General features: G+C 41.9%; 3 protein-coding genes and 1 long non-coding RNA gene across 9 annotated transcripts; 2 read left to right on the top strand and 2 right to left on the bottom strand.

The window, feature by feature from the left end:
• Positions 1-57: 57 nt before the first annotated feature.
• LOC134195159 (calpain-B-like) lies at positions 58-6249 on the bottom strand. The gene is made up of 18 exons (XM_062664170.1): positions 5918-6249; positions 5716-5847; positions 5285-5644; positions 5133-5216; positions 3959-4050; positions 3821-3898; positions 2638-2723; positions 2075-2513; positions 1424-1460; positions 1314-1361; positions 1203-1260; positions 1091-1127; positions 996-1017; positions 865-933; positions 733-811; positions 549-668; positions 438-490; positions 58-375 (listed from the first exon to the last, which is right to left on the bottom strand). Exons 1-18 carry the CDS (start codon positions 6086-6088, stop codon positions 352-354), a joined length of 1989 nt encoding a protein of 662 aa, XP_062520154.1. The 5' UTR covers positions 6089-6249; the 3' UTR covers positions 58-351.
• Positions 6250-6313: 64 nt separating this feature from the next.
• On the top strand, positions 6314-12008 carry LOC134195169 (SH2B adapter protein 1-like). 2 transcript variants are annotated; one of them, XM_062664179.1, is made up of 6 exons: positions 6314-6839; positions 7589-7687; positions 7749-7870; positions 7927-7982; positions 8050-8582; positions 11394-12008. In XM_062664179.1, the coding sequence occupies exons 1-6, from the start codon at positions 6426-6428 to the stop codon at positions 11856-11858; spliced, it is 1689 nt and encodes a 562-aa protein (XP_062520163.1). In that variant the 5' UTR covers positions 6314-6425; the 3' UTR covers positions 11859-12008. The 2 variants fall into 2 exon arrangements, with proteins under 2 accessions (XP_062520163.1, XP_062520170.1); XM_062664186.1 differs by having other exon boundaries at positions 7930-7982.
• Positions 12009-12469: 461 nt separating this feature from the next.
• On the bottom strand, positions 12470-14308 carry LOC134195189 (uncharacterized). 5 transcript variants are annotated; one of them, XR_009972343.1, is made up of 5 exons: positions 14051-14308; positions 13928-13995; positions 13056-13137; positions 12907-12992; positions 12470-12850 (listed from the first exon to the last, which is right to left on the bottom strand). It is a non-coding gene; the product is annotated as an uncharacterized LOC134195189 (long non-coding RNA). The 5 variants fall into 5 exon arrangements; XR_009972346.1 differs by having other exon boundaries at positions 13928-13992; positions 14051-14075; XR_009972348.1 differs by lacking the exons at positions 13928-13995; positions 14051-14308 and adding an exon at positions 13270-13902 and having other exon boundaries at positions 13056-13207.
• Positions 14309-14557: 249 nt separating this feature from the next.
• LOC134188612 (kinesin-like protein K39) lies at positions 14558-15861 on the top strand. Its single transcript, XM_062656782.1, has 5 exons — positions 14558-14790; positions 14850-15260; positions 15324-15425; positions 15494-15601; positions 15659-15861. Exons 1-5 carry the CDS (start codon positions 14746-14748, stop codon positions 15716-15718), a joined length of 726 nt encoding a protein of 241 aa, XP_062512766.1. The 5' UTR covers positions 14558-14745; the 3' UTR covers positions 15719-15861.
• The last annotated feature ends 102 nt before the right edge of the window (positions 15862-15963 follow it).

Raw genomic sequence — 15963 nt, forward strand, 5'->3', positions numbered from 1 at the left:
TGACATTCTGTTGAACATTAATGGGAAACAAGAACAGAAAGGCAAAGCAGTCTACAAGTGACAGTAGAAATCTCATGCCCAAGAGGCACCACATTTATACTTGTTAAACAAGATGACAGACACATGACGTCTACATCTCATACTACCAAACGAGAGTGCACATATCCCCACCAGGGTACTGACTTGAGCGCAACACCAACAAAATCCGAGCAACCACCTACATCATGCGGCACAGTATTCAATTCTAATGCAAGTGTGAAAAACTAATTGATGAAACAAGCTGCAAGTGAAAAACAGCAAAACAAAATCAAATTCAATTTCTTCAGACCTCGTTGAGACCATCAAGACACCTCATTTCAAGCAGATCTCGAGAAACTACAAACCGGCACACACAGCTCAGTGATACTTCACAGCACAACTGCATACACCAAGTTCACCTCGCTCTTGCTGAGAGAAATCCGTCCGCCCTGTGCGTGTTTGTCAAACTCATCTATAAAAGGTTGAAAATAGAAACAATGGCACACAAATATACACACAAACCTACTCACCCAACTTAGCCTTAAGTCGAAGTGTGCAATTACAGAAGTCATCGAAGCTAATGCCACTGCTGGAGCAATAATATCTCGCAACAATGTCCAGCAGCCTGTCGTTGACAACACTTTCAAAGCCTTCACCGCAGATTAAAACTTACAAATAACTAAATAACACACTCACCAAACAAGCATTGCTTACCAGCTTCCCTCAAAGCAGACTTCAGTGACGACTTTTCTATCTTTCCCATCCTACGTTTGTCATATTTTCTGAAGACGGTCTTCACACCACGCAAGCTATAAGTAATACAATGACAACACAACAAGGTCTTACCTTCCATTTTCGAACAAAACTTTGCACTTCAGTGAATTCATCAAAAGTCAACTTTCCAGAGTCATCCCGCTATACAAACACGACACCGTAAAAAAAACACCCAGCATTGCAGAGCAAATTTAGTCTCATACGTCAAGAGCAGCCACCATGGCCCTAAAATAGCACACACAAACACACACTCGAGTCAAACACGATTGCAATAACAACTGCACAAGCATCATGTCACCTGCATGTCTCCAGGCGAAACGAATTGCCTTTCAGTTCTACAACAAAGATACAGTTATGATGTGATCAACCTCACTATGTCTACCTATCATGCATGCCACTACAGTACATACCCTCCTTCAAAGCGACAGTCAAAATTTCTTGCAACTCTTCAGGATCGACCGCTTTATCCTGTAAATCAAATCACTCTCTTTGCGTTGACATAAATACGTCGAGTTACTTACCGATCCTGCCAAACGAAGGAAGAGTTGATACCTGGCATCGTTTTCACCCTGTATAGAAAGACAGTCGCAACATAAGATGCAATAATGATTACGTGATCCACATTTCCTACTGTCTCGTTTTCTTCCACCTTTGGTTCATCTTTCTTCCTGCATAAACATAACATTCAGTGGCAAGTACTAACTGATCTATTTAAAACCAAAGCAATAACTGCACGCTATTTGGCACAGAATCAATCGATCGATCACACACCAGCCTACTTGTCGTTTGTTAACATCATGCACCTATGCATACATCAGTGTACATACATACATACATAACACAAACAGTAATTCTATCAAGATCATTAATCTGTTTCAGAACCCTTGTTTGCTAGTCCTAACGGGGACTACACCAAATGTGTTTACCAACAAGGAGTCAAACACTGTAATCACACTTGATATCAACACGAACAGACACAAAACATGCAGAATAATCAGGTAGTAAACAAGACTCAGTGTAGACTCTCCATTCCTGCCTACTTCAGTGTACATGGATACATTTGCTCGCACGCAGATTTTAATTTGTGTGATTTAACTCGTTCGTGGTTCATTTGTTTTGTTTGTTTGCAATGTGTGCAATCATTTAACAAATATCACAATGTCTCTGTCTGTCTGTCTCATAAATTTCTATAAATCAAATAAAAATATTACAATTGCAACTTTATTAACGCTACAAACTGTGACACGTATCTCTAGTAATCATTCATACAAACATCACTTACGATGCTTTCTCAGTGAAAATTCTGAGCAAAAACTCAGCCTCTTCCCCAGGTTGGAATGCACAGGGAATGATTACATATTTGCCAGGTGGAAGCTCCAAACGCTTCTGGACTTCACGCAGATTGGTAAACGAGCCAGAAGTTGCTGTGCTTAAATTATAGTCAAAGTATTGTTTGCTCAACTTGCCAGAAAAGTCATCAGAAACTTTGTAGACTGAAAATCCAATACAAAGTTCTAAAACTCCTAAATGACGTAATTCACGACGACCCTTTTGCATGAGTGCCAAAAGAACAGAACAATTTCCATCTTCATCATCATCATCAGCTTCATTAAGCTCAATTATAAACTGAGGGTTTGATTCAAACGTTGGGAAATTTCGACATCCACCCGCTGTGCCTTTTCCCCATTCCCCTTGTGCCATTGATTGATTGAATTTCAACACTGAAAGCGACATAGTACATCGTCAATACTATACAAAACAAGTGGTGTGTGTGTGTGTGTGTGTGTGCATGCGTGTGTGTGTGAGAGAGAGATGATAAGAATAAGAAAAGGATATAGATGTTACCTGGTTCTCCTTCATCCATTGGTTCCAAACTAAGACTGCAAATCTCCAGATTTGTAAAATTCTTTACGAAGTCATTGTAACTCATCCTATAAACATCACCAATATGAAAAAGCACTAAAATGACTAACCATTGGCCCTGATTGTGTAATTATTGTGCACTTGGACAAAAGTTACTTCATATCAGCATGTCACGTGATTAATTAAGATAATGAGATGTTGTAGCAATTTCTTCTGCTGGCGTCTTTGTTGTTGCTGTGTCAAGATTGTATTCCCGATCTAAGCCTTATGAGTTGAGGACTGCCGCAATCAAAACCGCATTTAGAATAACCCACACATGCATATGCATGTGTATGGTACTATAGGTAGCATCCTAGATTATAAGCTTTAGGCATTTTCTCTGGAGCAAAGCCTTCTTTGAGAAATCAGGCTAATTTAAACACATCCTGAAATTATTCAAATCCTCTCATGTTGTAAATTGAGAGCTTTACTGGCTAGCCAAGTAAACAGAATGATGACAAACAAACAAATAGACAAACAGACAAACAGACAATGGTTCAGTGTTGGCTAGAAAGATGAACAGAGTAACCTATGGACTGAAAGCTAGCCAAAGTCTAGATGTAGTTCAATTCTTAATTCAGCAAACTAAGTTTTGGTTGGTAGGCTCCATAGGGGAGCTTTCCAATTATATACTTGTTATGTATTTGTATAATCTGTAGTTGTAGTTGTGACACTTATTGTTCATTAGCTGTTATTTTAGTTTCGCCTGTATTAGCTTTGATGTACAAAGATATATGACGAGAGAGAGAGAGAGAGAGAGAGAGAGAGAGAGAGAGAGAGACCGACACACATGTGCACGTGCGCATACACGCACGCATGCACGCACGCACACACACACACACACACACACACACACACACACACACACACACACACACACACACACATGTAAACTACTATAACCGTCACTGTGCAAGCACACTGAGAGTTAACAATGTCTCATGTAAATCTACACCAAATGTGTTGGTTGGTACAATGCTAATGCATTAAGAAGTAAACTAATGCCTAAAATCACTACAACAGTCTAATACTTGTATTCCGCAATACACGAATATGCAATGTAACATACTGCAAACACGTGCACATTACGTGTTAACACCTCTACAACAAAGTGTTCATAACATACCAAGACTCTCCATCATCATCAAACGTGATGCCAAGCCTTTTCTTCTCTTCAGAAGAGATCAGATTCCATTGTGGTGATCTGCAACAACACAAACAAACAGATCAAGAAATAACAATCTCTCCAGGATCCTCTTCTTACCGATCACTCCAATCTCCATTCCATTCATGTTCATTGCCCCAAGGATTGCGAATTCGTACAAGCTGGACTTGACCAATTTTAGAAACAGTAACCTTGACATAACCAACAAGACCACCATATAAATAAAAATGAACAACAGCTTGTCAACCAATCTGCCTCAAGCAAATGACCTTGCCAGGAGCAAATAATCAACAGCAACCCCGGCACATGTTGGTGGTCTAATGATATGATGTCAACCTGCCATTGTGAGTCTCCACATCTCCTTATCTTTACTAATGTTAGAGCAAGCTCCAGGACATAACAATACAAAAGGTGGCTATTTTAGACACTCTCGTTTAAGCAGATAATGTTTGAACAATAGGCAAGCATGAAACAAGAGACCTCTGGTTAGGTGTCAACCTTTGTTATGTACCCCGCATCTAGAGTATTCGGTAGTTAACTACAGAATGACCAGCCAAACTCTACTGTTACACATGATCCATTTCTCACTGTTTACATGAAAGCACCACACAACGCCATACTTACTGTTTGTTCTAGATACAATTAGCTAACGAAATCCCAACTCCAAGCTAACAGCTATGTCAACATACTCTACAACAGCAATCAACATGTACATTGTACATGTACACACACTTGCAGCAAATACTCTGTATCCTGTGAATAAGATCATTGCTGATATGCCCAACTGTACAATATGATCGCAGAAAAGAATGGCCCAACTTTACCAGAAACAGTACTAAAATTCTTAGATATTCCATTGTCTGTACTTCGCTTTTTGTCACTTTAGTATGCATTTAACATTTACTACAGTTTAGATAAAATCAACACATCCAGAAACCCACAATATAAAACAGCTTTTCATGCAAACCATTGGACAACCCTTTGACTCACAATGTTCCACATTTTATGCTCCCTTCCTCTAACAAAAGTACTACAATATATACACTGAACTCCCTTATTCACTATCCTTAATTACTCAAACTACAAAAAAAGTTGAAGCAAAGACTAACATATTTTCATAACTATCAGCTCATTGCTAGAATTGCAGCAAAGTATATATTGACAGCTATGAGTCTGTTTCTCTCCTCCTGTCAACCTGTCTGTCAGTCAGTTAATTAATTAACTCTGAGCAAACATTTTACGTCCAAAACAAAAATAGTATACAAAGACTCACATTGGCAACTCCAGTCACTGTATAAGCATGACCTTTAATGAGACCATTGTCTAGCTTCGATTCCATTTCTTTTGTACTTGGTGCCTACATTACATGAACAAATACAAATTTCATTTTATCAGACTCAAACTAATTTTGTACACAATTCTTACTGCAATAGAACAGCTCATCATACTGGATCTCTCAAATGCCTTCAACATGATCCTGAACAACTTTTTGGGAGGCTCCTTCAATTCGAACGTCTCCGTTACCCCTCCAGTAAAGTCTTCCATCGCCTCACCTGCCTTTCCTCCTTTCAGTGCCTCGTAACTGCCATGCAGTTTCGCATATGCTTTCTCCAGGAGCGCACTCCAGAATTCATTTCCTTCCGCAGAATGGATGAAGATGAGTCTGTTGTGATAAGTTGGCAAACGATCGTCTATAACAATATCCACCCATTCTCCAAAACGCCACAATCGAAAGTGAATGATTCCCGCGTAATTCTCAGAAAATGAGTTGTCATCGGGAACAACCTGCCGGATGTGCAACCGGAAGTTCATAGTTACAGTCTGTCTACTGTACTATCTAGATGGCTCATTCTCACCTGGGCGAGAAGATGAGGATGCTGAGCAAGCGAAGACAAAACTGCAACGAACCAACAGTCTCCCAGCATGCCCTGTGTCACGTCAAAGCGACTGGCGCCTTCGACGAACATCTTCGGATCTTTGCAGATTTCCTACATTCGCAAATTACGATGTCGCTACAAACTGCCAACTCAAAACAGACGAAATGCCTAGGCTACAAACCCCGGGACGCTTCCATTCCAATTTCTGCTTCGGTCCTTCGCTGTAGAAAATCGACTTGCGCACAGCTGGAAACGCAGGGTCTTCGAACAGTGTCCCTTTCGCCAGACATTGACGCCGAAGCTTGTAAAAGTCTTGAGTAAACGTCTTATCGCGTTGAAACATAGACGACATGGCTCCGTAAACTCGCCTGCTGGGCTCCGGAAGTCTCAGCAATATCCAAGAATGTCGTCAACGCATGCGTGCACCGGCATCGCTGTCATTTTAGTTCCTGCCCGATGACGACGTCTCGAGCATCTCGTAGTCGCAATAAAAATAATTCAAAAAGAAAAAACCCAGTCTACCGGTCGCTCTGACGCCGTTTATCATCAAATGAAATTTCGCATTCCTACACTGTAGCCACAACTCGCCGATAGGCGTGGCTCGGGGTAAAAAGGCGGGTCATGCGTACGCAGGCAATTTCGCTATAAGAGAGGCTCGTACAAGGTGATCACACTACTCAGGTGCGTCTATGTCTCTATCACCCGACGACGAGCGCTTTTGCGCTTCTTTAGCTCAAGAAGCGGCCTCGTCACTTGCCACCAAATGCAAAGAGATCTGTGTACAAAACGGATCGACGCACAATCGGGCCGCCGACCTGCTCGAGTTGTTTCTATCCTCGCTGCGACGTGAATTCCACTCTCAAATCGATTCGTCGTCGACGAGCGGCGGCGTCGTGCGGCGATCGTCAAAAGGCCGCGGAAAGAAGTCGTTTCGATTGCTGAATCGGAAGAGTTCGGGGAAAGAGACGAGCTCGGTGCAGAAGGAGGGCATACTCAGACAGCTGATCGACGCTGGCGGAGCGAGCTTGGAATGGTCAAAGTGTCGCGTCGTTTTGTTGCGATCATCGGGCGGCAATATGATCGAGTTCTACAGTCCTCCCAAGGTGAGATGAGATGCGCGCCTCGTGAATCGACCGACCGCTTGTTTGCATCGTGATCGCGCTCGCAATGCGTTTGCGTTCGGACTTTACTAAACTGCAGTGTTTCTGTACCTAGTTACAGTGTAGCAGTCGCCCAGTGACTTGTATGCCGTCATATGCTGTGAGATGTTGTCGCGGGAGGGAGGGACTGGCGCGTAAACAGTATCCGCATATGCGTGGCTTTCGATTCGATATATCGAGCAAGTCAGACCGTTTTGGTGTGCGGAGAGATAACAGGCGAGACAATCCCCTGATCGTGCATGTGCGGTTAGAACGGCTTCTGATTCGATCCCCACCTCGGGTCTGTTCTGTGACCATCAACTCGTTTGCGGTTTCCGGTGGTTGTGATAAATTGACGTTCGAGCGGCGCCGCCGTCGTCGTTCGCGTGTTCGTTTCGCGAGCGTTCGAAGTTGGACGTCTTTGTTCTCGCTTCGCGCGAAGATGTCGATTGACGAGTAATGATTGGTGTTTGATGTTGCGGGCGGATGGGCTGGGCGTCGTTGGTTGGTAGTCACACGATGAGAGTTTGTGGTTTGCGAATTGAGGCAACCGGATATGTGGCTATTATTCTTGCTCAATACTCGGCAGTGGGTTTGCACTCTAGAGTTGTATGGCCGTGATTGTCATGATTCAGCACCATCTGGATCACCACAAGTGGCTGTTTTGTTGTGGGACGCCTGAATTCTAATGTGTTTGGTTCTTGATTATTTAGGCGTCTAAGCCTAGAAGTGGTATTCTTTGTTCAATGATTGAAGATGTGAGACAGACGAGCAAGTTAGATGTAGACGCCAGAGATAGTTTTGTAATCAAGGTTGGTATCAGTGGTTTCCCTGGTGGGTTGTGTTGGGCTGAATATGGATTTGTTAATGAAGGCTGGCCAAATCGAGTATGTCCTGCAGGCTGACAATGCCACTGAGATGAACTTGTGGATGGATATTATACGTCAGTCGTTTGATGGCAATGAGGTGGATGATGAGATGTCTGCTGTTTGGAGGTGAGTATGGTTCTACTCAGCTAATAGACTTAAGTATCAAGGTTGTCTCTTGCTAGCAGACATTCAAGTGGCAGTAGTGCTTCCCTGTCTGTGACCAGTCCAACGACAATTGGTACAATCAACACCTTTTGACAGTTGTGACATATCAAATCATTCTAACTAATTCTTTTTGCTTACAGACAGTGGAATTTCGATGTTGCCTCCTTCTATGCCATATCCTCCCCCTCCTCTTGGAGACCATGACAGTGATATTCCTCTTCCTCCACCCGATGATTTGACGCCTCCACTGCCTCCACCTCCTGAAGAAATGCTTTCTGATTCTGCATTTCGAAGGAGCACTTCCTTGTCAGAATCTCCTCCGGCAATGTCTCCTCCACGTGCGTTTTCTCTTACTGGAGTTAATGAAAGCTGTCGACTTTCTGGGGCATCATTAGGTGACGACCAATGCTGTGCTGTCACGAATGAAGACATTGCAAACCCTAGGATTAGAATGAGCTCACAAGGATGGCCATCATCTCTACATACAGATATTTCCGGTGTTGTCAGTCATGAACATCCAATGTCTGGAAACAGTTGGTTTCATGGAACACTAGCAAGGAACGAAGCGGCTACATTGGTGCTGTCTGGACAACATGGAGCATGGCTTGTCAGACAGAGTGAGACAAGACAAGGAGAGTATGTTCTCACTTTCAACTATCGAGGAAAGCCAAAGGTATGCAAAAGTTTACTTTCCAATGTTTGTAGTATCAGTAAGTATCTTTTGCTCTATACACACAAATGCTAACATCCATCTGTAAAAGCAAACCTGACAAGGAAGGAATTATCTTCCAACTCCATTACCTGACTGTTTGTTATGAGTAGCGGATATTTTTGTCTTGTTGATAGTAGGCAGCAATGGCTTTCATGGTCAATTAATGACATTTGTGTTAACTATAAGCACCCCATCTCCCTACCTGGTACCTCCCTACCAGGTACGAGGAACCAGGTACTCTATTTATTTTGATATGGTGAAATCTAACAAATATACACTGAAGAATCAACAGGGACACTAAAACTGTGGGCTGTGCCACCCACTAAATCTTTTTCTAGAAGCCATGTGGGTGCTCTCAAATGTGTTCACAGTAACTCTAGACTTCCTTATCACAACAACCATAGAAATGTGTGGTCATTTTTGTACCTTCCCCCATTACAAAGTATAATGAAGTTAAATTGATCAGGGACCCCCAACCCTGTGAGCTGTTGAGCAGCACAAGTTTGCTCATTTATTGTCACAATTAACAAATACTGACTTTGATTACCTGCTGGTCAACTATATATAACCAATAGTCAAACATAATTGAACGAATTCTAGGTCTCATCTGTCAACCTTGTTATGACAAATGACATTTGCAGTTGAAGTTGCCTATAGCTCTCTTGTCATATTCCGATCATTTGAGTAATTGCAGTAATAAAAAGCAACTACTGCAAAAATTATGATTATTGGCACAGCAAGCATTGTTATGATCTCTGAATCCCTAGCAAGTTATGGCCATTCTGATGCAAACTGTAGACATTTTAGGAGAGGGAAGATGATGACTGGCAGTACAAGTGCTCGTTTCAAACGACTAGTCATTTATCATTACTCCACATTGCCCTGTCTTGGAGAAATATTTGGCTATTGGTTTCATGTGCAGCCAGCTGCACACTAGTCAGTTGAAACTAATGGACTTTCAATGGTTTCATTCCATAATGCTTAATTTGAGAAGCAATCTGCTGTAGACAGAGATGTGAGTAGTTGTTGCCTGAGTCTTTTGTTGGGTAACCTTGTTCACCAATGCTTAGTTCTGATGTGATAGTGTCAAATATACTGTTTTACAGAGTTGGGTGGACATCCCAAGTGGCATGAATACACACACACACACACACACACACACACACACACACACACACACACACACACACACACACACACACACACACACACACACACACACACACACACACACACACACACCACAACATCACACATTGATTGCACGTGGGTCTAGTCCACAGTATGCAGACACTGTTGATTTCTTTCCTGTTGTCTAAACTCAGTAGGGACAAATTGTCCTTTATGCTAGTATGTTACCTACATTAACTAGTGTGATATATATTTCAACCCTTTTTCTTGAACAGACTGTTGGTAACATATGGACTGTGGACAAATTGAATGCATCATGACAGGCTAGTCCAAACAGAAATCCTTGTGTCAAATGTACTCCTAATGTTTTAACCTGGCGCCCCATAAAGTAACATGTGTGCAAAAAAAGGGCCTCAATTAGAGACTAGTAAAATAGTTTAGCTCTTCAAACACCAGTTAGCCTAAGTAGTAAATAGAGCCACTTTTATTATCAGATGACACATCAGACTTGGTATCTTACTATTACATGTCATAACAGTACAGATAGTACAAGGCAATTAGTAGCTAGTAGTATTTGATACTGTACTGATAAGCCCAGGCAACACTGTCCACACTTGCAACTTGCAACTGTATTGCAATAAATCTAATCCACATTGGGAAGTGGTTTCAATCGAGATTGCTGAATCCAATTAGAAATAGTGGGCGTTACCTCTAGGTATGCTATGTGTGTAGTGGGAACATTTAACACTCCTCACTCTTGTCTTTGTTCTTGCTCACCTTATGTCGCTGTATCAACACTTTCCACAAGCAAAGAAGCCACACGTACACATCGGTCATCAGTCACCGAAAATGAGACGGGGGAGGGGGGGAGGTAGAGTTTTCAAAGTGCAGTGTAGACAGGGCTATAATTGCCTTCTATAGACATTGGAAAAGGCACCCTTACTACTGACTGTCATCATGTTCACTTTTACCCTTTTTTATCACTATCACATCATGTTCACTTTTGCCCTTTACTATCACGATCACATCATGTTCACTTTTATCTGTTATTTTTGCTATCACTATGTGAACTAAGCAGGTTTCCATTAAGTTAAGTTAATTAGTAATTAGTGACCTCAAAAATGTCTGTCTGACAGGTGTTTCCTTTAGAACCTATAAAAGTCATTCTTGCCACAAAGGGCAACTGGCACCCAAATTAGAATGTTACCTGAATTAAAAAGTTTTTTACAATAAAAATTCCATTTGAGATTAATTGCATAGGATAAATAATACGTATTTCAAAACCAAAATAAGTGAAATTATGTCAAATATACAGTAAGGCCCACTAGAACCATTGAATTGTGACAGGGCATACCTAACAGCAGTAGCTTTTCATGCTGTTAGTAGTAGTGTCCACAATGGGGATTATGAAAAAAAGACATTTCTTACACTCAACAAGACATCATTTTTCCTCTGTCCAATTTCAAATCTGATTACATCTAGTTAATTGTGTGCTGTCAATGCTCACAGCATGATCTTCAGTTATTGTATTTGTTAATTTAAACTGACTGAAACATTTTCCAAATTTTGTTGGTAGAAGAGTTAATTGGCAGTTATACTTGTAAATAGTCTTGTCATTGTGTAATTGTCTGTTTGTTGTAGCATCTTCGAATGGCTCTGAACTCCGAGGGTCACTGCAGGGTGCAACATCTTTGGTTTCATACCATTCTGGATATGCTCGAGCATTTCAAGTCGAATGCCATTCCGTTGGAGTCGAGTACCAGTGGAGATGTCATGCTGTCAGATTGCATTCATATTACACAGCAGCGAAGAGCACTCTTTGTGTCTTCAGACAAGCCTATCAACCAGACAATGTTGGACTCTAGGAACTCTCCTCAACTAAGTCACAGTTTAAGGGAAAGAACAAACTCTCATTCAGACCGTTCACGACTCGGCTCTCAGTCAGAAGACGCATCACATAGAACACGATCTGCTACATCTCCTCGTTTGCACTCTCTACAGTCTCTGCACTCTCTACAGTCTCTGCAATCTCAGGGACTAGATCGTGGTGATCACTTGGGTACAGTCCATCAGAGGGCAACCAACAATGTGTATGCATTTATGTAGCAATATGAGTCATGAAATTTGTTTTTATATGCTTTAGTAATTGTCATGTCATACATATTGTTACTATCACTTTGTATTTCGTGTTCGAATATCTTATTACAGTATTAGATATTATTGACATACCAATATATAGATGGTAAATATTTGAAACTTAATTGGTCAGTCACATACTAATACTCTGAGCATTACTGAATGAAGTTAACCAGTGGAGGATTGCTGACAAATTATTCCTAAAACGTTTTAGTTTCTGATGTCAAAATACATTCCCAGTGATGCAATTTACCAAGAATAGAAATTTCGATTACAGTAACAAAAGGAAGAGTCAGAAAGATGATGAAAAAAGCACTACAAAAACAAAGTTTATCATTGCCCCATGACAAGACAAACCTGCTGCTGTGTTAGTATCCCTACTAGAGTAGTTGCAATATAATAAGTGAACACAACATCCCGTTTATTGTCGCAATTAGGTTAGCAGCAAGCCTGTACTAGAATAGCATAAGCTGTGTATTGTCTCTAAAAAGTGCCACCTAGTCTGATATGATCAGAACACAATACAGATTAACAAAAGCAGTAATCAGGAAAGACCAATCTATGTACTAAATTCATCATAACCGTATCTTTGTGCATGACATCTACATCCGGGTCTACTGTTCACCTTCGAATTTTGCTAGCTTTCTGAATTATGCATGCATTCAAAGCACTTCCACCTGAAAGGAGATTTGTACGTAACATGGCTGGATCTGCCTTGACGTTTTGCAACAATTTCATCATTACTAATTAGTGGGTGTACACAAGTCATGTGAGTGTATAATAAACTCTTATGCTCAACACCAAATCAGTATTATTTAGAAAAAGGATGTGCAAAAATTAATAACATGATAACGACAGTCTGAAGTAAAGTACATCCTAAGATACGGATTTCTCAGTCTCTGCTGCACAGCAGAAGTGTACCCCACTTAGTGAGAAGAGACTACAGTCTACTGTACTGTGCCCTGAGAACACCAAATAATTGCCACTAAACATCTTACTACAGGAAACGGAAACTTACGTGTTGTTTGAGAAAATGAACTTTCAGACATGTACAACAGAAGCAGCATTGGAAAAAAGTTGCCGATCTGCAGCTGCTTTATTTTTCTGGAACAGGAGATATAGAACCAACCATCATCTACTTCAAGTTCCTTTTGAAACAGAATGTACCATAAATTGCTGTCCGTGCACAATGAATCCCGGAATTCCGAAGACGTGGTCTCGTGGTCTCGAGTTTCAAGCTAGGCACGCCCTAGAAAACCCCACAAACGACAGGGTTTTTTGTCGGATTCCCTGAACATGTACCGAGCACATGCACATGCCTGCAGTGTATCAATCGAAGTATTATGCATTAATTAAATTGTTAGACCTACTACGTTCTGACCAACAATCGTCGTTGTGTCATGCTTCTTCGTATTACTCTTGGTAGATCTACACTAGGCAACACTAGGCATCATCAGGATGACGACGACGCCAAAAACGGTCTATGACGAATGAATAGGTCAAAGGTAGCGAAAGCAAATGACGCCAACGGACAGGGAGACAAGCCTCTGATGTACGAGTATAATTTACCTAAAAAAATTTTAGTGTACAGCCTACAATCACAGAAAAGCCCTGTTGTGTCAATCGTTCTCTAGAGTACAAGCAAACATCCCAACAATTCACTTTTGAGTTTTCCCTCGTCACCATCGGGTTCCAAAACATTTCCGTGTATTTTTCTAGTCGGAGACAAATACACGGAAATGTTCTGACTGCTTCTATCAGGCCGTAACCCTTGCTGTTAACTAATTAGCTAATTAGGTAGCTTGCTGTGGAGACGAGAAAAAATTTTGTACATGTGCAGACATGGGCATAATTATGGCGCCACCCAGAGCATGTGACATTTAAAAAATAATCGGACTTTCTCAGACACTGCAAGTACATGCATCTACAGCAACAGCTGCACTATTTTTAGTAAATTAAAACAAGTCATAATGGTGAGGTAATGGCTCTGATTGTGACATCCACATGTCTAAGATTGGAGGTGATCATGTGTGACCTACATGACTGCTTCTTGCTGTCGGTTCAATCAATTTGAAAGTCAATAATGAAATCGTTTTTCAAAAAGCTTCTAAACAATAACATGACTTTAATTATGTCAGAGGAGACTATACGTTTCAGTTTACTTGCATACTGTGAGTCTAGATCTGCTCTTGTGACGTCACAACATGGAAATGTATGGTGGCGGTGGCTAGTCTCTAATCGTTTGTTGCTACAAGTTGTCATAGCGTCCAAGCAGAACAATTTATATAAATACCCAAATAGCATGTAGAATCAGGGGTCATAGGGTACATTCATAAATCTGCAATTGTTCAGCTGAGATGGGGTGGCTTAGCCTCGTCCCCACACTCATGGAGGCTGAAAGTGTCATACAGTAACCGAACATTGCCAGGCTCACGTGAGTCTGGGGACGCGGCTAGGGGCGGCTCCCTAATTATACCTATCACGCCTGTAATATGATCTAGAGGTCAGGTGACCCTTAGTAGTACCAATTCGCTGACCCTTACTAGTTCCACTGTTGGAACCAAATTCGTAAGATGCAAATGTTAGCTAGCAAACAAAGAAACTAGTTCATTCCGCCAACACAGCAGTCGGCAGTGAGTGGATGAGATCATCACGCTGCCCCTGTTGGTCTCGTGACTGATGACGAAACAGGAAGGTATAGAGTGTGCGCACTTCCACAACCCACTCCTGTTCACATATAAGCCTACATCATAACACGTTTCGACGGACGTTCATACTGGTTGCGCCGGTTTCAGATCTGGTTGCTATTGTGTTTGCGACGACGCAAGAATACGAGGAAACGTTGAGAGCGTGCAGAATGTCTTCCGAACAATCGAAAAGTAGAGCCGTAACGATAGAAGAGGTTGGCTAGCCGGTACTTTAGTACACGTGGCATCTCATAATTTGTCTTGTTTGTTGTAGCTTGTACGGACCAACCGTCTATGGGAGGAACAATACAATAGACTGGCAGGCGACACTGAGAAAGTCATCATGGAACTTAAACGACAACTGCGTGCCGTACAACTCGAGAACGAGCGAGCAAGACAACTGGAACCGGACGAGGGCGGGCACTCGACGAGCTCTCAGCGCGAACTAGAAACGCTGAGACGTCGTCTCGCGACGTCGGAGTCGGCGAGAAGAAAGGCAGAAGAACAGACGGAGGCTCTAACGTCTAAAATGGAATTTCTAGAGAGACATTGCGAAGAAGAGGCGACAAATAGAGAACGAGCCTGCGAGAGAGTAGCGAAACTCGAGAAAGAATTGGAACGGTTGAAGCTACATGTTAGGAATGTCTCCGACGAGCGAAACGAACTGTTGGCTGTTAGAGAACAGGTATAGTCCGGTACAACCCGCGCCTTTTTCATGGTAAACACTGACCACGCCCGTTTTTTGTAGGCCGATCTGTTTCGTCAAGATTTCCTCTCCGAACGAGACGAGAAACGACGTTTAGTAGACGAAAACAAGCGCCTCAAGCGCAGACTAGAAAATCACGTAGAAGTGAGTGATTGCGATATGCAGTGAATGTGAATGTTGGTTGAAATACTGAAATTGTTTTACTTTCGTAGGGCAATCAGGTGTCTCTGTCGAGAGAGCTGGGTTTTGCAGTCACAGACGAGTTACTCAAGCTGCAAGCGGACCGATGGAGTGAATACCGTGCGGGTGAATCTGGCAGAGTGAGTTGTTGCTGTGGTAATCACTTCCGTCTAGCTGACTGGTTTGTTTCCGTACAGAAGGCGATAGTAGCCAGAGGTGCAGACAAGTGTGCAATGGTCGAATGTCAAGGACAGTGACTGTACTCCATATCGCAATTTTCCTACTTACCAGTAACATTTACAGTAGAGTTGAGTGTTGATAGGCTAGTCCTACTCTAGATAGTAGCATTTGTAAAGTAAGCGTACGACGACTCTAACAATACAACAGACATTTTACGGTATTGAATATCTAAAGCATGAATTGGTAACTTGTGCACTGATTGTAGGAGGGGTGAGGGGTGACGTGAATCAGGATGAATGGACTTTCCATGACTCCCACACGT

Source organism: Corticium candelabrum, chromosome 1 (assembly GCF_963422355.1).
Source record: "Corticium candelabrum chromosome 1, ooCorCand1.1, whole genome shotgun sequence".
In the NCBI taxonomy this organism is placed as follows: Eukaryota; Metazoa; Porifera; class Homoscleromorpha; order Homosclerophorida; family Plakinidae; genus Corticium; species Corticium candelabrum.